General features: G+C 41.9%; 2 protein-coding genes across 3 annotated transcripts; both read left to right on the plus strand.

The window, feature by feature from the left end:
- The first annotated feature begins 28 nt into the window (after window positions 1–28).
- Window positions 29–23585, plus strand: LOC135351999 (collagen alpha-1(I) chain-like). Of its 2 annotated transcripts, XM_064551094.1 has the most exons (60): window positions 29–440; window positions 702–736; window positions 1415–1511; window positions 2027–2291; window positions 2613–2844; window positions 2904–2960; window positions 3125–3205; window positions 3395–3451; window positions 3549–3611; window positions 3835–3888; window positions 4007–4069; window positions 4248–4319; window positions 4488–4559; window positions 4671–4733; window positions 4881–4952; window positions 5172–5270; window positions 6294–6374; window positions 6457–6519; window positions 6704–6775; window positions 7188–7268; window positions 7460–7522; window positions 7704–7775; window positions 7864–7935; window positions 7999–8070; window positions 8236–8307; window positions 8368–8439; window positions 8950–9021; window positions 9244–9306; window positions 9370–9441; window positions 9618–9680; window positions 9736–9807; window positions 9980–10060; window positions 10191–10271; window positions 10620–10691; window positions 10815–10877; window positions 11037–11162; window positions 11362–11424; window positions 11536–11607; window positions 11675–11746; window positions 11847–11909; window positions 12053–12124; window positions 12263–12298; window positions 12418–12489; window positions 12706–12759; window positions 12823–12840; window positions 13072–13198; window positions 18478–18620; window positions 18935–19175; window positions 19323–19522; window positions 19676–19733; window positions 19822–19956; window positions 20625–20735; window positions 21015–21232; window positions 21472–21603; window positions 21816–21860; window positions 22053–22138; window positions 22205–22271; window positions 22415–22657; window positions 23007–23104; window positions 23332–23585. In XM_064551094.1, the coding sequence occupies exons 3-60, from the start codon at window positions 1427–1429 to the stop codon at window positions 23528–23530; spliced, it is 5445 nt and encodes a 1814-aa protein (XP_064407164.1). In that variant the 5' UTR covers window positions 29–440; window positions 702–736; window positions 1415–1426; the 3' UTR covers window positions 23531–23585. The 2 variants fall into 2 exon arrangements, with proteins under 2 accessions (XP_064407164.1, XP_064407163.1); XM_064551093.1 differs by lacking the exon at window positions 702–736 and having other exon boundaries at window positions 30–440.
- LOC135352001 (autotransporter adhesin BpaC-like) lies at window positions 13219–16098 on the plus strand. Its single transcript, XM_064551095.1, has one exon. It carries the CDS (start codon window positions 14447–14449, stop codon window positions 15620–15622), a length of 1176 nt encoding a protein of 391 aa, XP_064407165.1. The 5' UTR covers window positions 13219–14446; the 3' UTR covers window positions 15623–16098.
- Window positions 23586–23828: the final 243 nt, after the last annotated feature.

Consider the following 23828-nt stretch of genomic DNA (forward strand, 5'->3'; position numbering starts at 1 on the left):
GACAGTAACATATAAAGTTACATCTTTGCATATGTCGGACGATAAAAGTTTCAATTTTGAGCTGTATTCTAGCAGTTGGTCGATAGCAATCATTTCAGCATGTCGGGTGGAATTTCGTGTAGCATTCACCTCATTGCAGCCTTTTGCAATTATAGCTCCTTCATAAACTATCACGCAGCCAACTGGAACTTCCTTGTGTCTCAAGGCAAACTCTGCCATCTTCAGGGCTTCAGACATCCACTTCTTGTGATCACCAACATTGTTCTCCTTAGGGGCATGCGCAGAAGAAGCCATAAATCGCAAACCCACGTGGAATAGAGAGGAGAGCCTGTTAAAAAGATCAATCCAGGTAAACTGTTTCTTCCCAATGGATGCTGACTTAGACATGGACGTACATCGAGGACACAGTGTTTCTCCCAGAAGACAAGACGCAAGCAATGGTAAGCTGTTGTGTACTAGATCCTCCACATACTCTAGTCTAAGTGTGTTGGTGGTCACGAGAGCAATGACCAGCGTTCAACACCCACGCATTAGTTGCTTTACATGCAGTATAGTACAGTTGAAGTAGTGTGGTCAAGTATATTGACCACCAGTTGTTGCCTGCTAAAGCTCCAGCAAGCTGGATGCTGTTTCTTGTGTTGTATGATATACAGAGCTAAAGTTAAAGTTAAGAGTGTCTTGTTAGAGTGTCTTGTTTGCAGAACTGCTTTGTTTGCAGAATTGCTATCAACTTGAGGTATGAGAACTGTTGTAATTGTCACTGTTTACAGTTTATGTTAATACTGAGCTGAAATCAAGCATAGAGAGAAGCTGTTTGTATCTAGGTGCTTCTCACTATTTATGCAACATGTTACTATGAAGTAAAAAGCAGTGCCATAACTTGCTGCAATGTCATAAATTGTTAACATTGTGCACGCACCATAATGATATCCTTAGAAATTAAAATTGGATGCAGCATGACGTTGTTATTAATTTTAGTTAACCTAGTATAATGTAAAAAATTGTGCAGTATGCAATGCATGACATAATGGCTTAAATACATTTTTATGTATACAGCAGTGGGTTGGGGTGCCACTTTAATCCAGTGGTGAGGTGTTTGAGGTGGTAACATTAGGAGGTCTTTGCACAGTGTGGGGCAGATGTTCCCAGCTGAGATTAACTCTGTGTGTTCTTGCATGTGGTTGCACTGTAAGAGTTATTGTTAGTTGAGAATGCACACAGAAGCCTAGCTGATGATGAGCGTCAATGTACTGGTGCATGTGCAGTACCTGCATGTATGCAGTGTTGCATGTATATGCATTCTAATTATTATTGCAGTACGTTAGTAGAAAAACAGTTAGTAGAAAAACAGTGAACAGTCGATCGTCTTCTGTGTCAGTTGTCGCTATAACAAAGACTTGTTTCATTTATGCAGTGACTGTGCACAATGCCAGGAGTGAGGGAATCCCTGCTCATGATGGCCATTATGGCTTCAAGTTTGTGTCCAGCAATCGCAAGCATTCCAGTCACCAGTAAGTAAAAAGAAACGTATGAGGTATATATAAGTCCAATGTTCAGTCAATTTCTGTCTAAGTAACTCGACCATGCATGCACCCTTCCATTCACGACAAAACTTGATGTTCTATGCACGTATAAAGGTAATGTACGTGTACATGTATCAATTGGCCTGTTATAAGTGATACAAGCATGGCTTACTATGATAGATTATGTTTTTGTGATGAATCATAACTGACCACGGAGCATATGGCGGTGTAATAAAATATCGTTGGCTGTGAAGTGGGTGCTTGTTGATTGGCTTCTAAGCATTCTCATCATAGAGGTTGAAAGAGATTACCTGTATGTGTTTGCTTGTGCTTCAAGAAGATAACATACTCTGCTGTTACTATAGTAACTGGTTGGGTGCGTACGGAATTTTTATAATAATTATGAGTAAAATTAATGACGTCGATCCTTACAAACGTAAATCCTTGTTTCTCATCCACAATAATTTTGCTGAAGCCTATCACTCCCTCCCCTCCCCTCGTAGTTGACTTGCTTGCTGAAGCGGGGCTACGTGATGGCAGTCTGTCTGAAGACGGAGCCTCCCTCTCCCCCGGCCCCAGTGGAGTCATGGACTCTTTCTCTCTAACCAGACCTCTCTCAGCCGCTACTGACAGCACTCGATGGCAGATACTGGGTGGAGACTCACAGAGCTCACTCTCTCTCTTCACTGTGCTTGAGGCATCCGGCTACTCTGGGTCAGTGATCTCGATCGGTGATCAACTCGACGTCTCTTTGAGCACTGTTGTGAGGTAAGTAGCAATAATATTAGTATTGGAGAGTTTGATTGGTGGTATAAGTATATGTCCTAGCTGTATGTATGGTATTTGATAGCTGTGACAGATTTGGTTGAAATTCACCTCATTCAGAACGATACCAGACTGTCATCTTAACATTAAATGTCCCATTATAAATAATATTACTCCATTATGACCATTCAGTTTGTTGATTAAATTCTACTTTAGTTGTCACTTCCTCATAATTATTCCGAATGAGCGTTGATAATTATGCCAGACACACATACACAATTGCTTATCAATTGCAAAATTCATGTTTGCTTTGCGCCCACTCAGGTTTGGGCTGTCAGTGCAGAATCTTGTCATTCGTTTGCCAGGGATGGTGGAGCCAGTGGGTGTGGTCATCCCTGATTCACCCGGCTATCGCTCCATTGGTCTGCGACTGGACGGGCAGAGACTAACAGTGCTAGTAAACTGTGAGGTACTGGACAAGATCACTATTCCAGAGGAGCTCTCTAGTTTGGACGTCAATGGACAAACAGTTACCATATTCAATCAGCCTGTCTCTGTATGTTGATTTAATTATCTAATTGGGTGAGATGATGTCATTGCTGTTAATGACTGCAGGTGAACCAGTTGCGTGTTTCCAACAGTCCCTATGTCGCTGTATCTGGATGTAGTGTGGTAGGTTGCAATCAGCTCCATTGTAACAAGCTAAAAACTTTACATCATGGGGATTAATGTTTTTTGGGATATTGTATTTATAAGTCTCAATTACTAATGTCTCAATTATAATAGTGAAACTTAAAAACAGCAATAAACTTTCTGTGTCACCTCTTTACTCTTAGCTCCCACCTGGTCCATCTGGACCTCCCGGACCACCTGGATCAATTGGCAACAGAGGCAGCAAAGGAGTACCCGGACTTGATGTGAGTATTGTCATAAAGTTCACTGTGGATATTGTATACAGTGCCTGTAGAAATTGTGGTGATACAGACGGTATAATTATTATAATTATAGATCGGATAGTGTGTGTCTTCTAGTAGAGATGATACTGTGCCCATCTAATTATGTGAGATCTCTACTACGTAGCTGTAACTGATATGTTTTCTATACAGGGCTCTTCTGGTGAGACTGGTCAACCTGGCCCTCCCGGAGATAACGTCACTGTAGTGGTGAGTACAGTGTAGGATATTCAATAGAGTGTCGTGTTCTGAGTCCTCAAGTGTTTGAGTTAGCAGTCCACTAACTTGATGTTTTGTCTGTTTGTAGGGACCTCCTGGATTGCCTGGCCTGCCTGGCGTCCCCGGACTGAACGGTACTCCTGGAGTTATTGTAAGTTCGATTTGGTACTTCTTAATTGATTTGTGGAGTCTGCCTAGATGTTCCATTGGTAGCACTTAAAGTTGTAATAAGTGGCATGATTATATGATATAATTATTGTACATGTATACTAATAGCACCAGGTCCTATATGTAGGCCTACTTTTTCAAATGAACTGCCCTAGCCATTATTTCTGATTGGCGTGGGGTGGAGCTAATTAATGTGAGTATTGCAGGGACCCTCCGGCAGGAAAGGACTTCCGGGAGATCCTGGAGACAAAGGAGACACTGTGAGTTTCTTACTAATACATAATTATTATAATTTTGTCTGTTAGCTAATGTGTACGTACTTACAAGATGTTTGTTCGTGCCCACCACTTCATTTGTTTCTAAATCTCATCAACACAGGGTAACCCCGGTATGAATGGAACAGTGGGAGAGCCTGGAAGAAAGGGACTTCCTGGAATAAACGTACGTGTACCTACTTGTAACAGTACATTATCATGCTTAAAGTGGGACATTTTTAGAGTAGGATCCGAATAAGTATTATTATGGTTAAAGTAATTATGTGTGTGCCGAGTACTTGATAACTTTTGAAAGTCCTCAACCTGTAAGTTACGTTACAGCACTCCTCCCCACTCCTTTACAGGGTGATACAGGCCCTCCTGGTGAGCCTGGTACAGCTGGTGCTCCTGGAGACCTGGGACTCCCTGGCACTAATGTGAGCACAGGGGATGTACTGGAATTGTGTTTTGTGTCTCTATGTGCACATTATATATTCGATCAGTATTTACAAGAGCTGCTAGAGAATGGTTATATATGTATGCTTATGATTGGGCAGAGAACAGCTGACTTCAATTGTTCGTTACTATTAGTTATCACGTCACAGGGCACTGATGGACCTCCTGGTGAGCCTGGATCAATAGGCCCCCCTGGAAGATCTGGGACTCCTGGGAAAATGGTAACTGGAGCTGCTATGAAATAACACAGCACGTCATTCATATTATTGTGACTCTACAATTACGTACTTGTTCTTCATTATTTTAATGTTGTATCTATATTGACAACGCAGGGTGGGGATGGTATTCCTGGTTCCCCTGGTGATCCTGGAGAGCCCGGAGCAATCGGACCACAAGTATGGCACATCTTATCCCTTCAATTAATTTTGCCACCAAAGCATTTGTAATTAGAATAGACGTATATAGACGTATATTGATGAACTTTTCATTAGCTGAGATGTACAAATGTATGCTAGAATTGACGATATGCACTTCTATTGTAGGGCCCAGAAGGCCCCTCAGGCAGGAAAGGCCTGCCTGGGCCACCTGGATCTCTAGGACCCATTGGACCACAGGTAGGTACTTACGTATAATTATATGCACATGTATGATAATCATACTTGTAGCTGACAGTCCATTACTTGCACTTCGCACTTTAGTTACCAAAACATGTCTCAATGTATGAACTAAATATATATATCTACATGACAGTACACACATTGCACTACTTCCTTTCTTAATTATATTGGATTGTCTTACTCAAACTCAAATCATACAATATTTTTAAAATCTAGGGAGAGCCTGGTTCCCCTGGTAACAACGGTACTGACGGTAATCCTGGACCACCAGGAGGAATTGGTGAGCCGGGACGCAAGGGACTGCCTGGAGATGAGGTACTTACTTATGAACCATTGTGCACGTAAGGTTATAGTTGTCAGTCAGTCTGTCTGTCTGTCTGTCTGTGTATTCTGAGTCGACTACTCACCTGGATGCGATAGCACTGCATGTGTTTATGCCATTGATAGCCTCAACACAACAAGGTAGTAGTTTTAAATTTGGCAGATTTTGATGTTAAAGCTTCGTTATCGAATAAAAGTGCTAAAAATCTTGAACTTACACGGTTGGCAGCTAGCCTTTATTCGAGGCACCCTACGTATTTACAGCTGAAGTGATCCTGTACCAGGAATAATGGAAAAAGGTCGCTAAAATAGAAAGCTAGAATTGTGACTGGCTTGCTGTCTCTGTAGCAGACTGCTAGGTCCTACTCCAGGAGCCATACTTCTCTGAGACTCCAAGCTTCTTTGCTGTGATCCATGTACCACTAAAACTCAGCATCTGGTTTAGTTTTATTGCTCCTGAGTTGCTGTGCATGCTAGACAGCTCAGTCATACATCACTACATGCACTGCATTATATCTGCATGGTTTCTTAATCATGTCACCAGCCGGCCGAGGGTTTGCACTTTAGTGCTCTAGTTTCTACACTGTATTGCAAGCATTTCTTCTGTAATAATTATGTACAAAAAGTTTAAATTAAGTGGTACCCTTATAACGTTCACTTGTGAAAAGGGCCAACTGTCACATGCGTACATTTGTATAAGATTTGTAATAGTAAGGCACTGTCCCAAATGAACAGATTGTGCAAAATTAAAATTACTTCTGTACAATTGTCACAACCTTGTTTCCCTATGCGGTGCTCGGTACTGTAACAATGTAGGAAATCCACTTTATATCCCGGTAAAACTGGTATCCAAGCTTAGTTAGTTAAAAGGGTACAGCATTGCTTATGTACGAATTAAGTGTTATATCAAATACTCTTGGTTACATGTATTGAGCATGCCACAGAGGAAAATTAGCTACAACTGCAACAGCCGCCATGAAGTATCAGTCTACTCATTGTATTTTGCTTATGATGCAGGGCACAGCTGGTGGACCTGGTAGTCCTGGAGACACTGGTCCAATGGGACCGCCCGGGAGGAAGGGAATACCTGGAAGAGATGTACGTAGTAATTAATAGATAATTACCATAGTAATGGCCTCTCTTAAACACTGCATAATTATACATACAATTCTTCGAACAGGGTCTGCCTGGCTCACCTGGAGAGAATGGAGAAGCTGGAATGAAAGGATTTCCCGGAAACCCGGTAATGAATAGTTATACTAATGTGGCATGGTTCAGATGAAGAAAGCATGCTGGTACGCTCATATTCAAGCTTTACTCTGGGCAATTGCTTTGTATGGATTTGTACAGTTTCCATGCACTGTAGGGTGTTAATTTTATGATTAAGATTAATGTCTCATTATATACATGTATACGTACTTCTATAGGGTGTGGATGGTCCCCCGGGTCCCCCAGGAACTAATGGTGATCCTGGCACTCCGGGACGGAAAGGAGGTCCAGTGAGTATTGTGATACAATTGACCATCTCTCTTTGATGATATTTGCTTTCGGCTCTCAATATCTAATTTTTGTGGGACAAAAGTATTTGTGGTTTTCGTGGTTGAAGCTCTGACCCCAAATATTTTACCTTTTACCCACGAATGAAGCGACCTTGCCTACCTTTTAAGCATGCAGCAACCACAAAAATATTATCCACAAAGTGACTTAATATTGCTCAACCACGAATGTTTTGGCCCCCCTGAAAATTACCCGGTATACATAGTACATGTACATGTAGCCGTAGCTAGTGCAGGAATTTTAAGATTAAGCTTTTTAGTACAGTACTACAGCCTTTGCAGACGCTGTGTTTTCATGCACACTGTATGAAACATCAGTTTTCTGACCCGATATATAATTATGTGCTCTGTGCAGGGTGATCCGGGGCCCGTTGGTCCACTGGGATTGCCAGGTGGGGATGGACCACCAGGAAGAAACGGAACAGATGGAAGACAGGTACATGTAGATACAATTATAAGCATGGCGATGATCGTACGTAAATTGCATTTTAAGCCGTACGCAAGGCCAATAATAATAATAATTTATTTTGATCTGAACCAGTTATTGTTACACTTGCTGACTCGTTGTTGTAAGTTACGTACCTTTTATGATTCTTCTTTGGTATACGTACATGTATATGTATATAGGGTGAGATAGGAGTTCCTGGTTCGATGGGACTACCCGGTGTCAATGGCACCCCTGGAGCTAATGTGAGTTACGTGTTGATATCTCATAATAATTATACTTGTTGCAGTTGCCCGGTAACTGTACTCAATATACATAGGTTTCTTAGTTGGATCTATATGTACATTGACTTGTCAGTTCAAGCGTACATGTATACAATTAATGAGCACTGTTGTCACATGTCCACCCACTTAACAAACAATGCAGGGTCCGCCAGGTCAGCTAGGACGTCCCGGCCGTAAGGGAATTCCTGGTAACAATGGAGAACCTGGAATAAAGGTGTAGTACTTTAAACTTACTTTTGTAACTGATTACTCGTTGTGTGTGCTACGTATGTAATTTGGAATAATTATGAATCAAAATGTAGGGATTACCTGGTTTACCTGGACCACAAGGTATAAAAGGCCCACCTGGTAGGAAGGGATTTCCTGGATTAGACGTGAGTATATAATACTGCATTTATAAATCTCAGTGTCATATATACTGTATATTCCATCACCAGGGACAAGACGGTCTTCCTGGTATACCTGGAGCTGACGGGTTTCCTGGATCCACTGGTCGACCTGGAAAGACGGTGTGTTGTTCGTGCACATTTATTTGTTAATATTACGCACATGTACGTTCATAGATATATACATTATGTATGCACAATAACTTCACCTAATCTATACTTCCGGTAAAATTATCTATAACACATGAGCCTTTATGTTGTACGTCCTCTCATCATACCAATGTATAGGGACTTCCCGGGCCTGTTGGACCTTTGGGCCCACCTGGTGAGTCCGGTCGCAAAGGATCTCCAGGTGACAATGTAAGTGGCTCGATTGTTGTACTGCTTTATAGTCACTTATTCCATTGCATTACCATGCAGGGATTGCCTGGAACTCAAGGAGAGCCTGGAGTACCTGGAACACCAGGGTCAAAAGGATTGCCAGGATTGACGGTGGGTTAATTGGTATTTAATGATTGTTTGTTCCGCTTATGTACACAGCTCTATGAATGTTTTTGTGTTATTTAAGAAAGTAAGCAAAGAGAAAAGAGCCAAAGCGACGTTAGAAATACACAACAAGATGGCTAAGCTTCCATGGGTCCATGGGCGTGGTTCAGATACATTTTATCCAAGAAGAGCTTGCAACTCCAGTAAGGGACGTCGAATGGTCAACGCTTGGACCAAGGAAGCTCTTGAGCATCTGTAGGAGTCGATATGTTGCTCAACTATCTCTTTGACGGCTGCAAAATCTGGCATTGTCTTGTTCTTTTTTGCAGTCTGCATCGTAGATTGAATTGTTGCTAGGGGGAGGTCCTTTTATAGTGCTGTGGTATAAGTCAGATATGCCACACCTACTCGGAGGATATGCACTCCATATCTTCCTCTTAGGTGTGGTATATCCTATACTTAGCATGCAATTATTCATTTTGTATATCGGATAATTTTCCTGTACTGCACATGCAGGGTATCGCTGGTCCTCCTGGAACCAATGGTGACCCTGGAGTGCCTGGGATGTCTGGACGACCGGGGAAGATGGTGAGCACATGGCAGACTGTAATACTCATTGAACACTATCAAAAGGCCTCTTGCTAATGAAAATATGTCACCTTAGGGCAGCCAACTGAAATTACAATATTATTTTAAGGCTCAAACTCCTGCTATTCACTGTCAGCATTTTCTGCATGCAGCAATTCATTCCTTATACATGTACTTTCAATGAGATATTCACAGGATACGTGTTCTTGTGTTTTCCAATAGGGCATAGCTGGAGTGCCGGGTGAGAAGGGAGGAACTGGACGGAAAGGTCTTCCAGGACTGGCAGTGAGTTAACCATTTTTTTTGGATTGCCAACAGCTATAATTTCAGGGAATGTTGCCATTGTAGGGAGAGCCAGGTGGTCCAGGTGAAAGAGGGGAACAAGGAGTGTCAGGAGATCCGGGAGAAGCAGGACCTGAGGTACATACGTTTGTGTCATTCTACATGTATATTCGAATTCAAATGTTAAGGCGAATGTACAATGTACATGCATATACATACAACTACTTGCTGTGCATGTTGCTGAATAATTATAATGATTACAGAAAAAAAACAAGTTATCATGTGTTAGCCGGAATGGTGCTTTTAACTTATAGGGGCCCGCCGGACCACCTGGTGAACAAGGTTCTACTGGTAGGAAGGGACCCCCCGGATTAACGGTAGGTACCCTGATGATACAGACAGCTAGTGGACGCCATCTTTGTTCCTCTGTAGGGTCCTGTTGGACCAGCTGGTCCCAGTGGAGATCCAGGGTTGTCTGGGGAACCTGGACTGCCTGGAGCAAATGTATGACCATGCAGTCAGTTCATGCAGTATAGACTGTTTATGATGCATCGTGTATCTGCTGTTTTTAGTGTGTGTGTATATGTATTTACTTGCCTGACGTGGAATAGGTTGCGTGTACATGGCATTGTACTTATACAGTAATAAATATGTTTGGAATCGTGTCTCTCTACAGGGCACAGCTGGAGCTGATGGGTTGCCTGGACCACCAGGTAATGATGGGATACCAGGAGCTCAAGGGAGGCCTGGAAAAAATGTGAGTCATCTTAAATCATTTTGTTAATTACTGATTAGTCGTTTTCATCCTACATGTACGTAGTTAATTTTATGACTATAATTGTTTTAGTTGTTTGAAAAAAGATTTGTGTTTGTTGTTGTACGTGCAGGGTTTGAATGGTCTGCCTGGACTGAATGGAACGTCAGGAGAAGCTGGAGAGCCTGGAAGTCGGGGCGTTCCCGGGAAACTAGTAAGGAAGTGTACTATATGATAACGATTAATCGGATTAGCAGCTCTTTTTATATAAACTCTAACCTGCATCTGTAAAGCGTACTTCCTATATACCGTACATGCACACGTAGCAACAAGGGTTAATTGGGCTTAGCGCAACCACAGCCACAGGGAGATTTAGGGTCCATTTGGGTATTTTTCATCGCGCATTTATTGGCGCATTTATTGGTGTAAATAACAATCACATCTGAGCAGAAGATTATATAGTCTTGTCTTGTTGCACAATATTTATGAGTATGAATTTGTGTATCTAAGTGGCAGTACGCATATGTAAGATTTAATCAATGTTACACGTATACGCACACAGGGCATGCCAGGACTGCCGGGTGAGAATGGAACTAATGGACCTTCAGGAGCACGTGGAATACCCGGGAAAATGGTGGGATATCTATAATGACATACCTGCAGTGTAGTAGCACATTCACTCCAGCATGCATGTTACATGCAAGCATGCAATAATTATGGTTGGCATCTTTAATCTTTCTGCACTTTATTATTACAGGGCCTGGAAGGTCCAAAGGGCGAAATTGGACGAAGTGGTTTGACCGGAAGAACAGGAAAGCCAGTACGTTCATCAATGATAGAATAGCCCACTTTTAGGTTCTAGGGATTTATGACAGTAAACCCACCAAGCACGAGGGCGAGGTAAGGTTTACGTTGCCATAAATCCCTAGCCATGTCCATTATTCTGTAAAAGCTTGCTGTTAACAGTTGATTCGTACAGGGGTTGAAAGGTTCACTTGGCGAGAAGGGAATGACAGGAGTGCAGGGTCCAGGTGGCGGTGATGGTCAGCCGGGGGTGCCTGGTGAACCGGGCCTACCGGGGGAAGAGGGGAGGACTGGGAAACCAGTAAGAACTACTTACACAGCTTTAATAACACCTTGCAACTTGCAATTTATACAACCTGTTTGCAATTCCAGATTCAGTTGCTTTTTGATATTGACAAGTTACAAACAAAGCCATACACATACGTACTCACTGTCGTCTATGAGTAACTCTGAACTTTATAGAAAGAAATGAATTCAGTCGATTAAACTATCCCATTCAGGGTCGAACTGGTCCCAGGGGAGGAAAGGGCGTGCCTGGTTTGAGAGGACAACCTGGAGGAATGGTGAGGACGACCTCAGGCATAATTACTCGTCACTGTACAGTGACTTCAATATATATTGTTTGTCCACTTTTACTGCATAACTTTCCACTGCGTATACGTTCGTCCTTTTAGGGAGAACCGGGGCTGAATGGTACAGACGGTGTGAGGGGTGAACCAGGGAGGTCTGGACTCCCTGGAAAGATGGTACAGCTCTCACATTATACTAATGTGCTCTAGCTTTGTTTGTGTTTACCATGTGTACTTGTTGTAGGGCCGTTCTGGTCTTGATGGCAACCCAGGTGACTCTGGACGACCTGGAAGTCGTGGGCTCCCAGGGAAAACGGTGGGTGTTCATGAGTGCGTGTTAATGTCTGTTGAGTATATGTGGCCACTCAAACTGTCTCCTGATATATACTGTAAAGCTGTTTTTCTATCTTCTCTAGGGTCCGAATGGAGCTCCAGGAGAGACTGGTAGTGAAGGAAGAACCGGGAAACCAGGACTGCCAGTGAGTGTGCATAGATACATGTATATGTGTTTGTGTGTCCTTGTATTCAATGGGTATAGACGATGATCCGTGAACGTATTATTTATTATACAGCTATCATTTCATTCAACTATGGCTTAAATGTCCTGTGTATACACGTACAGGGTGCTCCTGGTATGAGTGGTGAAGAGGGCATGCCTGGTAGGGCAGGCTCAAGAGGAATACCTGGAAAAATGGTACACAACCTTGTACAGAAAATGCATACATTGTCTGTTTACAGTGTATAGGTGCTTTCTTTAGAATAGTAGCTCAGTTTTTGTACATGGTGTATGCAATAATAATATTGTATTATTGTATATTAATTCTCATTGCAGGGTTTACCTGGAGATCAAGGCCCTGTTGGTCCACAGGTCAGTCGCATATGACTGCATGATTATGATTAAGTAGTGTTACAATGCCTTAGGCATACAATGTTGTCCATCTTTTGTTGGTAGAAGAATTAACCCATGTGTACGTACGTATACTGCAGGGTATGATAGGCACTCAAGGCACACCAGGAGGTCCAGGGAGACCGGGGCAGAGAGGAATTCCTGGAAAAATGGTGAGGTTCAACTATTGATCAGCCCAAAATGAATGATTCATAATGAAAACGCTTGACATGGCTGTATCCAAGCTAGTTTCAGGTTATTGGCTGTTCAATGCAACCATAGTTAATTTAATAGTCAGAAACAACGTACCATGATTTATGAGTATAATAATGTTACATGTTTACAAGGAGAGCTAGTCAAAATTGGCTTTATATTATAATTATCCGCAGGGTCCAATTGGTCCCGTTGGTCCCTCTGGCGAGCCAGGATCCACTGGTGACAAAGTAAGATGAAATAATTGTTGATAGTTGCCTATTATGACCTTTGTTGTTTTCCTCCACCTATAGGGAATGAAAGGCGATCTGGTGAGTCTATGCTGCAGTACAACCTATAGTTATGCATTATAATTCTACTTGTAATACTAGAGAGATTATTCCGGGAATTCTAGCTTATGGCTTATGGCATAATAATTATATATTCATGCATGTATAATGTAGTTGAGCTATACATATTATCGGTGGCCTCACTAACAGTCAAGTTGTGTGTACATGTACCAACTATGTGCACAATAGAGTTCTAATTGGTACACTGCACAGGGTGAGATTGGTAGGGCAGGAAGCAGAGGGATCCCTGGAAAAATGGGACCAGCTGGCATTGATGGAACTCCCGGGGAACCAGGGGACAGGGGGGAGGATGGACAAGACGGACGCAATGGAGCACGAGGTATGTGTGTGTGTTATGTAGATCCAAGTGCATGTACACGTATGATTAATAAGTGAATCTTTGTCACTAGATTCACTGCAATATACATGCATACTATCTCGTCCTCTCATGCGCTGTATTTAACTTGTTCCGCACCAGCAATTACGTACACGCATGCATTTATTTACATCGTACAAGTACGAGTGATGCAAGCTGCGCTGTACTGTGCTAATGCCTCTCGCCATTTTTTTGTTTCGCTCAAAAAGTATTAGGTATTAGAGTGTTAGAAGAGGTATGTATTGGACTAAGTTTGCTTTGTATATAATGTTGTTATTATTGTTGTTGAAAATGAACCAGCATGGCTAACTCGAGAAAGTTTTTGCGGGCAGCCGATGCTATAAAAGAGTCTGAAGACTGCAACAGCCTTCACTGTGAGTAAAACTCGAGAAAGAAGCTTTAGTTTGCAAATCAACAAATCAAGAGAACGTGGCTAGAAGTTCGTCGCATTGCAACCGTTGAGCAGTTGCATCTAGAACAGACATAGTCAGCGTATCCCTCATGCGGCTACGCCTTGAGGCATAATAATTATCGAGGTTTGTTAATAGCTGATAATGGTGATAGAATGCGTCTCAAAGTTAAACTAATAAATTAAAGTGACAGGCTCTGGGAAAACAGACCAATTGGCGCAAGCTATAATTTTTGCGATCTATATACCAGATGATAGAGCAAAGAATTGCCTACACATTGATATGCTTAGTTTGCACATACCTCGTTCCATGCCTGAGTTATGCGCGTTGGAAACTCGGAAGTTGTAAAACAGCAGTATTGAGAAACGCCCACTCAAAGATTGCTAAATTAGGAAAAGTAAGGTAATGGTGGCTGCTTAGACAAAGCGCTTTGGTGGAAAGAGTTGGATTCAGAGCATCAGATTTTACAAAGAGGTAGTAGAAAGACTGTAGATAACTATAAGCCAAGAAAAAATATATATGAGATTATACACTGTAGTCTATAAACTGGCTATTGCTCAATACCAATACCCACTCCAATTGGTCTGTTTTCTCAGAGCCTGTCACCTATAGGCTTCTGTTATTTATGTCATCCTGAAGGTCTCACAGTGACAATTGATTCTTCACATGTAGTAAAGTATGCATGTAGTTAACACGTACATGTTATTCATCCACCAATCACCACATCCACCCATTAATTTTGAAAGGTCTATAGAAGTAGAATTCTCACTTCAGTAAAATCTGAACTGAAAAAAAAACAAGAATGAAATATATCATTGTTGCTCTAACTCTTCTGGTCGCCATGGTTCTCTTAATTGAGGGCAAACCTCAAACAATGAAATTGGAGGAAGGTGAATCTGCTTTTACACGAAGCAAGCGATCAGATAATGACAAAAAGAGTGCAGCTGAGAGCACCGAACCAGGAAAATCTTCACCATCAGAGAGTACGGCTGACAACAGTGTTTTGGGGAGTAACTCGTCTTCGCTATCAGCAAACGAAGAAAATACAGCTGACAACACTACTTCAGAGAGTGACAAGTCTTCGCTATCAGCGAACGAAGATAGTAGAGCTGACAACACTGTTTCGGGGAGTAACTCGTCTTCGCTATCAGCAAACGAAGAAAATACAGCTGACAACACTGCTTCAGAGAGTGACAAGTCTTCGCTATCAGCGAACGAAGATAGTAGAGCTGACAACACTGCTTCAGAGAGTGACTCGTCTTCGCTATCAGTAAACGAAGAAAATACAGCTGACAACACTATTTCGGGGAGTAACTCATCTTTGCTATCAGCGAACGAAGAGAATACAGCTGACAGCACTATTTCAGAGAGTGACAAGTCTTCGCTATCAGCGAACGAAGATAGAGCTGACAACACTGCTTCAGAGAGTGAGAAGTCTTCGCTATCAGCGAGTGAAGAGAGTACAGCTGACAACACTGCTTCGGGGAGTTACTCGTCATCACTATCAGCGAGTGAAGAGAGTACAGCTGACAACACTGCTTCAGAGAGTGACAAATCTTCGCTATCAGTGAACGAAGAGAGTACAGCTGACAACACTGCTTCAGAGAGTGACAAATCTTCGCTATCAGCGAGTGAAGAGAGTACAGCTGACAACACTGCTTCGGGGAGTTACTCGTCATCACTATCAGCGAACGAAGAGAATACAGCTGACAACACTGCTCCGGAGAGTGACAAGCCTTCGCTATCAGCAAACGAAGAGAATACAGCTGACAACACTGCTTCAGAGAGTGACAAGTCTTCGCTATCAGCGAACGAAGAGAGTACAGCTGACAACACTGCTTCGGAGAGTGACAAGTCTTTGCTATCAGCAAACGAAGAGAATACAGCTGACAATACTGCTTCGGGGAGTGCCTCGTCATCACAAACAGCGAGCGAAGAGAGTACAGCTGACAGCACTGATTCAATGGATGAATCTTGACAATCTGAAGTTTTAAAGCTTCTCTTTAACTAAGACGGTAGTGAACAATGTATATATATATACATGCACTTTTATCACTATTTATAGTGAAGAAACAGTTATCTAAAATCAAATGTGCTTGCTTTAGCTATACATGTAGTGTTCTCATTTTGACTGAGTAGCTTGATGTTTTTAGCGAGTTGTACAGAGATAGCAAAATAGCTCCTTCATCATACAGCATGCATATACTGTATTATGAATGAGTCACTGAAGCAATAGGAGGGGAGAGGGTTGCTATGCACCTGTTAGATCTCGCTTGTGCTGAAGTGATTTAGTATTTAGCCACATTCGAACAATATCATAGCTATATACAATCGTATGATGTCCCATTAATAATACATGGTCGTGGTTTTCGCGGATTAAGCATGTACCGCGAACATCTATAACCTATTAAGCCTAGTTTTGCTTACTTGGAATGCCATTGCAGCCTTTTCGGAAGAGCATGTAGCCAAACTTGTTTACCGAGTGTTGCTACTCTACTTAGTAGTTGGCTCTGCACTAGAACGCTAGCTATTGGTAGCTGCAAGAGAGCTGCAAGGCTCTGCTGATGGCAGCCATTAATTTTAGACTTGAACTTTGGCATCAATCGTTTTTAACAACAATCATGGTCGATCATTACCCACTCTTTGAGTTTGCAGCATGCAAATTAAAAAATGTTCATCATTATTATGTGTATATATTAGTAGTTTTATGTTCATGTAGCTTTGACATCTCCACCGAGGCATCAGCACCTGCGGTGCTTTCATTATAATTATCAGGATTACATAATTAATATATAAATTCTTAATTTTCTATACTACAACTTTAGCCCAGAGTACTAAGTAATGGCAGCATATAAATTAATAACAGACTAAGTTTCCAAAAGTTGTGAGCAGCTATAATAATCGTTACGTTACACGTATCGATACACTTGCATTCAATGTATAATTATTGTCAAAATTGTTTCATCAGTGGTGAATACTCATCTGGGTATAGGAACCGATGTGGAAGCACGTTACCATCACGCTCCATTTCTTGAATGCTCGTTATTGCTTGTCGATTTTTTTTTACATACTAGTGAAAAAACCGGATGACAAAAGTGATGACTCCCCACAATTTGTAGCAAAAGAAGTACACAAGTGGAGTACAAGCAAGAACGTATATTAAATATCACCAATTCCAAAGGTTCAAATATGCTTTGATATGCAAATTCCAAGTCATTATAAATACTGCTGATAGCCAAAACAATGAATCGAGGGTGTTGTACCTGTTTACCTTATAAGGACGTAAGGTAGCAACAATAAACCCTGTAAAGCTTGATACAATGATGAAGTTAAGGTAATGGTTTCTGCTGCTCACTGAAAATATTAGTATGATTCTAACCATTAAGTAGTACCCGGTAAACCAGCGATGATCTCTTGTTCCAGGCTCAGTACCGTTCTTAAAACCCTTGTAAGTTGTTAGCAACCTCGTTAAAAAAATTGAAGCGACAGAAGGAAAGAATTTTCTGGAAAGTCTTAAGCTGATAGAGCATAATTAATAGAGCTGGCAAAGCAACTATTGCTATCAGTACAGTGATTGCTAGTATTTTCAATTTCAGATACTCCTTCGAATAAATTGTGTATTCCACCTTGTAATAAAGCCGTTCAATCATGTTTTCAGACTTTTCTCTGACCGTTACTGGTTGTAGCAAATACAATGACGTAGAGCAAAACTTGCTGTACGAGAGAAGCAGGAAAGTGACAAACACGTTTATAACAGAGCCTTTGAGTTTCCAGCTTGTACGAATTCTTGCAAAGCAGGTGTGAAATAGCCTCCAACAAACATATAGTACTCGACAACCTCGGTCATGTAAAGTTATAAGCTAGTATAGAAATACAATGAAGAGTATTGAAGAAGTCCAGGCTAAATAGTCCATAGCAGTCTGCTATGAATTTTGTGGTGGAATAAGATTTCTCAAACCCATTTACGACAAACAGATTGTAATTGAATTCACTCGTGACAAGTTGAGCAGCTAATACAAATCCATTAAGAGCAGGCGACACTAAATTTATCCGGAATACAATCATGACAGTACAGATAGTTGTCATAGGAACAATCACCCTGATAGCAAACAGAATCCACCCCCAAGGATAAGCTATGCACTCCTTGCATTCTCTGTAATAGGAGAACATAGCTGGTCCCAGTCCTGGTTGGCATTTACTGCAGAGTAAGCCAGTGTGATTCAGAGGTCCACACATGTCTTGAGTCAACTTAGTCGGATTGGTTGGTACCGTATGGTAGAGCTCACTGCTGTAGGTGTTGTATGGGCATGCTCCAAAGGACAATGTTCCGTTATCGAATGTCAGACAATATCCAAACAGCACGCTGGTTCTGTTGGAGTATTGCTCACAGTCTATCATATCTGATGCCGCTGCTGCACACTCGCATCCGTGGTCTGACCGCTCAAACCATGTAGGGCAATCCTCCTCTGTACTGGCTGGAACCAGCAGTAGTATACCGAGCACCGTCAATGCTTGTAACATGTTGTAGATCAGCACTAGACTAGAAATCTGTGAACAATGACTGTGAATTTTCAGAAGGAAAAATAATTATGCGACTAACTTACGTAGGTATATTCGCTGTTTATCTGTCAAATGCAATACTTTTATCCACCAGCTTTTGTAAACAGCCCAGTGTTTATCATGTTTATGACTTCAAAAATGTGCAACTGAGAACAATTGTTAAAGAATTCTGGCTGTCTAGTCAATGTTGTAGAGCTCGTAGTTAATGTAACATCAATAGTTTTGTTCGAAAACAACACATGTTATGATGCTTTTACGTACATGTACCCGCAGGTATTCCTGGTAAGATGGGACCCTCTGGCACTCCTGGCAGTAGAGGTATCCCTGGTAAAGAGGCTATGCCTGGTGTGATTGGTCCACCTGGTGATGACGGTCGTAACGGAGCACCAGGTCAGAGAGGACTGCCAGGCAAAACGGTGAGTCATTATACCTACTCAATTACGTAGAACCACGTTGTTTATGCATGGTATTTATTATCATAATTTATGAGCACCTGGTCTCCATTAAATACCGGGGGGGAGGGGGCTTAAACATTGGTCTCACATAAATGCCACACCCTGAAACGTCATGTAGTTAGGAAATAAGTTAATCGAGGGAATATATAGTGTGCATGCATTCACTACGTGCAAAAATAAGATGATTTATAAGTGCCGATGTTTTGGGTTAATTGCTGGCATGATATCTATACTCGTGGTCACATAATGCGGTATTATTATGACATCTCCTGCAGGGTATACCTGGCATGCGAGGCATACCAGGCAAAAATGGCCCAGTGGGACCCATTGGCCCATATGGAGTCAACGGCAGCGCTGGCTCACCAGGTGCTCGAGGTATCCCCGGTAAAAGTGGTCCTTCAGGGATACCAGGGAGACTGGGTATCCCTGGGAAGTCTGGTCGGCCCGGGGGACGAGGCATCCCCGGCAAGAGTGGACCAGCTGGACAGCCAGGAAGAAGGGGACATCCAGGAAAGGGTAAGATAGGCCTACATTCAGTTTTATGGCATACATAAATGTTCCTTCATCAAAATTCTTGTAGTTTCGATCATTGTAGTAGTTATGTATGTATGCATGCTTTCAGCGCACAAGCCCAATCCTTAAGTATGAAATTGTTATATGTAGTTGGCCCAAGTGGTCCAAATGGGGAACCCGGTGGAGATGGTGTAAAGGGAGTCCCGGGAGCTAGGGGAATCCCGGGAAAGCGGGGAATAGCTGGTCGTACTGGACAACCAGGCAAACCAGGACCAGTGGGACCGTCTGGAACACCAGGCATTAATGGAGTGCCGGGCAGAAATGCTAGTGATGGAGAACGGGGTGACAAGGTACAGAAATAGTATCATAACTACGATGATATATATACACAACAGTAGAGGAAACGAAATTGATAGAAATTATGATACAAGACTGCAATACTATAGAATTACAGTATAATATACTGCTATATTGAGAGCATGATATAATTTAACTGTGTGCAGGGTATGGACGGCATGAAGGGAGACAGAGGAAATCAGGGTATTCCTGGAACTGTTATTGGTAAGCTCTGTTCAGTTTGTTGACTCAGGAGAAGTTCCTGAAATTAGCCAAAATTGCCTAGAATTATTATAAGCACTTCTTCTCCCAGTTGCGGGTGGTGAGCCTGGTTTAATGGGTGGCAAAGGGGAGAAGGGTGACCTCGGTCTGAGGGGAACCCCCGGAGAGAGGGGTATGAGGGGACCTGATGGAACGAGTGGAAGGAAGGGAGACACTGGGGACGAGGGTGAGTGAATGTCTGCATAATGTCTAGCTGGTTTTGTATAAGCTATATAATAATGTGTAAATCACCATGCATGCTTTTGGTCACACGGTATATTGATCAGCTTCGTGTTTTACTTTGAGCTTTGCATACGTAGGTTTTCTATTGTAGTTAAACTATTAGTTGGGCTGAAGTACAACCAACTGTGTGGGGTTGGGTACCACTCCAATCTGGGTTTTGTTCCACTAGTACTTAGCTTTAGGGTGTGGCTAAGCATAAATATGATTAATCCCAAGTGGGCGGTAACTTTATACATTGTAGCTCAGTTAGAATGCTACTGCAAGAGTCACTTTTGCATGCCACTAGCTCTAACTGACCTGGCATGTTCCTGGATCAAGCTGGCTTGTCTACTATTGTTGCATTTTGAGAGAATTACTAGTTACTGACTCGTTCATTAATGAGCCACGCCTTCAGCACTTGAACTTTGCAATCTGATTGGGCTGCAAAATTTCTGCAGTGGAACAAAACTCAGATTGGAGTGGTGCCCAACCCTACGCAGTTGGTTGGACTCCGCCAAACTATTAAACTATGGGAGTCAGTTGGAATGCTCCTTTAGATAGGTTACAGGTTGAGCAAAAATAATGTGTATGTTTATAAATCAATAATTATGCTGAATTATTGTGTTTGTGTAGGTCCCAAAGGATGCATAGGAGGTCCTGGTGTGAATGGTAACAAGGGAGACCGTGGAGAGAAAGGTGATGCCAACGGTCCACAGGGAGACACGGGAGACAAAGGAGATATGGGTGAGCTGACTTCCTGCTAGTATTGAACTCTGTGTGTGTTTGTGTTATACTACCCGAGGTGCTTAGTTTTCGCTGTTTTCGAGGGTTAGTAATCCTCCACGAAAATGTTCCACACACATAGCTAATAGCGGACGCAACATGCATTGACATACCGTATAGCGCGAAATTTATTCGCAACAAAATGTTTTTAGAGGTACATGTACTTCCACGTATCTTGATCATTTATGTTGTGCAATAGGCTAAATGTTTTACTGTAGTATTTTCACTGTGCAAAAACAGGTGATGCTGGTAGAACTGGAAAGCCTGGCCTGAGGGGTGGGCGTGGGCCTCCCGGTGCTCTTGGACTCACAGGAAACCGTGGTTTCCAGGGCAGGAAGGGAGACGTCGGAAATGAGGGGCTCAAGGGTTGTCTCGGCGACAATGGAGTGAAGGGAGAGAAGGGCAGCACAGGCAGGAAGGGACCACCTGGTCTGGATGGACGTGATGCCTCTCTAATGGTTGGTATCATATTAAAATCATTACTTAGTACGTAGTGTAATAGTCTACCAGCTACCAGGATACAAATTTTGCATTTAGTTGAAGGTCCCCTTTCAAACTATAATTAGTATTCACTTACGTATGCAACCAAAGTGCTAGCTGTTGATTCTGTAGACTAATTTAACGTACACTGTTTCAACTCGTTGAGCATACGTACATACATTTATAATTATGATACGTATCCCTCGTTTGTCTAAAGGTTTCAATCTTCTCATCATTTTCAATGTTGAATGAGTCTCAGTTGACTGGAGTGTTGGGAGCAGTAGCCTTCGACTCAGAGACCAGTATAATGTACATCTATACAGATGGTGGATGGTTGTCACTCTTCACTGTAAGGCACTAGCTCTAGTGTTAGTGAAATAATCTAGTACGTCATTCTCTGTTTTGAATGCCTTAATAGATTATCAGGCACTGCGTGTAAAGATAATATATTTTCTTCACTGTGAGATACTTATGTGTACACTTATAGGAGTGCGCCCATGTATGTGCCCTTTATGGATGTATAGTCAATCAATATTAGCACCTGTTCTCAACCACATACAGCCCTCAAGATCAAGACGGGACGTTAACGATCAATTTCCAGGAGAGGTAACACTTGCGTATACGTAGGTGGATGTTGGCATAGCCACATGCAATGCCGTATTATTAAAGTTTATGTCGTACTTTTCGATGGTGCTTCATACAGTCATACGTAAATGTGATATCAGTGTTTCAGGGTAATGTATATTGTTTTGTAGCACATGCAATCTCTTAACTCAATTATGCATTTCATTCTAACAGTGTGGTAATGGAGTGATAGAGGGAGAGGAGGAGTGTGACGGTAGCGACGTGGGAGAGAGCACCTGTCAGAGTGTCGTTAAATTACCGTAAGTTGCTATACCCTTTAAGTAGTATGTACGCATGATATCATTTACTGTGTTTATGTGTGATAGGTATGCAGGCAGGGTATCCTGTACACCGCAGTGCAAACTTGATGTGTCTGGATGTACACCGTTAGCCGTGAGTTCCTATTCATGCATGTACTTATCATCGTATATATAGTAGTTGTATAGTCTCTGCTCTTATGTGAAATTAATGTGTGCGTGCCTATAATAATTATAGTCGTTCCGTTTATCCATGTACATACATAATTATACATGCAGGCTTTGTTGTTTGCTGTTAAGACACACAAAATGCGAAAGGTTCACATTGATTCTACCAATTGGAACGAACACCATCGCAGTTATTTCAATGAGACGTTATCAGCGGACATAGCCTGCCAAGACTCGGCTGTCAGGGCTGGTGTGCCAGGTGTCTTTGTGGCACTGCTGTCTACAAGCAGAAGGTCGATAGGAAAGATCATCAGTTTGCAACAAAGCGACAACATTCCAATCATTAACTCACAGGTACGTAAGCGACTGCTTAATTGTGGCTTAAATGCATCCTTTATCCTAGCTCTCTTAATGTATCAATCCTCTCATGATTGTCATCCAATGAATTACTGTATTACTATGCTTTGCGAGTGAAATACCTTTTTGGGAATGCGACACATTTTAAGGTAATCAGCAGAAATATTGACACATACATACTTTTTGCAGGGCTTGAAAGCATAATTATGTTTGGTACTTGCAAAACACAGTAAACACGTAATTGGATGCCCTTGACCTGTGCTTTGCTTAGAAGGCCATACCGTATTCTTGTAGTGAAATGAACAGCCTGTGCCATCTGTGCCCTTATTTGTCTCCCCATACACAGGGAGAGATACTGCATGAGTCGTGGAAAAACCTTCACTATAAGAATCAAATCAGTCTGCAGAAAACTCTTACACTGAGTGGTTATCCTCTTGCTGAAGAGTAAGTGAACATCTGAATTGTATTGTAAAAAGCTCATTGATAAATTAAGTGGACGTACATAGTTTTATAGGACAACACACGGATATAGTATATCCGACATTGGCCGACTATCAAGCATACATGCATCGGGTGGTGCCTTTTGGCTATAATATACACTATAGTGTATGTAAGCTTACGTACATTGTAGTGTATACTGGTAAGCTTTTATGTGATTGTTTTTTCTTTAGGTTCGGCATTTGGTTAAGCCCGTTAACACCTGAGGATAATCAAGCAGGTGATGATTGTGAGTCATGGACGAGTGATTCCCCAGACGTCTCTGGCTCTGGACGATTGAGAAGACAGGAACAGTCTGCTTTACAATACAGCATTCCATGTAACAATGATATGGCTGTTCTCTGTTTACAATTAACACACCGCTTCTCTTAGAAAATCTTTTAGTTTCAGTGTCCAACTATTTTTTAAGAAATGGCTTTTGACGACAGTTATGTAATGTTTGCTGAAGGCGCCGTATATATTATAGTAGGTGTGGGGACAAAACTAAATACCATGCAGGGTGCATGTATAATTATATGATGTGCACTGGACTATATATACTTATGATGTGTGACTTAATTGTATCACTCGATTAGATCCCTTTGAATACAATATTGAAAGTAGGAAACTTGCAGGAACATTATAGTTTATCGTTTGCATTATTTCCGACTGATGACAGTTGGCATTGACA

Source organism: Halichondria panicea, unplaced genomic scaffold, assembly GCF_963675165.1.
Source record: "Halichondria panicea unplaced genomic scaffold, odHalPani1.1 SCAFFOLD_34, whole genome shotgun sequence".
Classification (NCBI taxonomy): domain Eukaryota; kingdom Metazoa; phylum Porifera; class Demospongiae; order Suberitida; family Halichondriidae; genus Halichondria; species Halichondria panicea.

What these genes read in the sequence shown, in the direction of transcription:
- LOC135351999 (XM_064551094.1), top strand. Translation starts at nt 1,427, where the DNA reads ATGCCAGGAGTGAGGGAATCCCTGCTCATGATGGCCATTATGGCTTCA. An exon ending in AGGGAATACCTGGAAGAGAT is followed by an intron (nt 6,375 to 6,456) that starts GTACGTAGTAAT and finishes TTCTTCGAACAG; the next exon opens with GGTCTGCCTGGCTCACCTGG. An exon ending in CTGGTCGACCTGGAAAGACG is followed by an intron (nt 8,071 to 8,235) that starts GTGTGTTGTTCG and finishes ACCAATGTATAG; the next exon opens with GGACTTCCCGGGCCTGTTGG.
- LOC135352001 (XM_064551095.1), top strand. Translation starts at nt 14,447, where the DNA reads ATGAAATATATCATTGTTGCTCTAACTCTTCTGGTCGCCATGGTTCTC.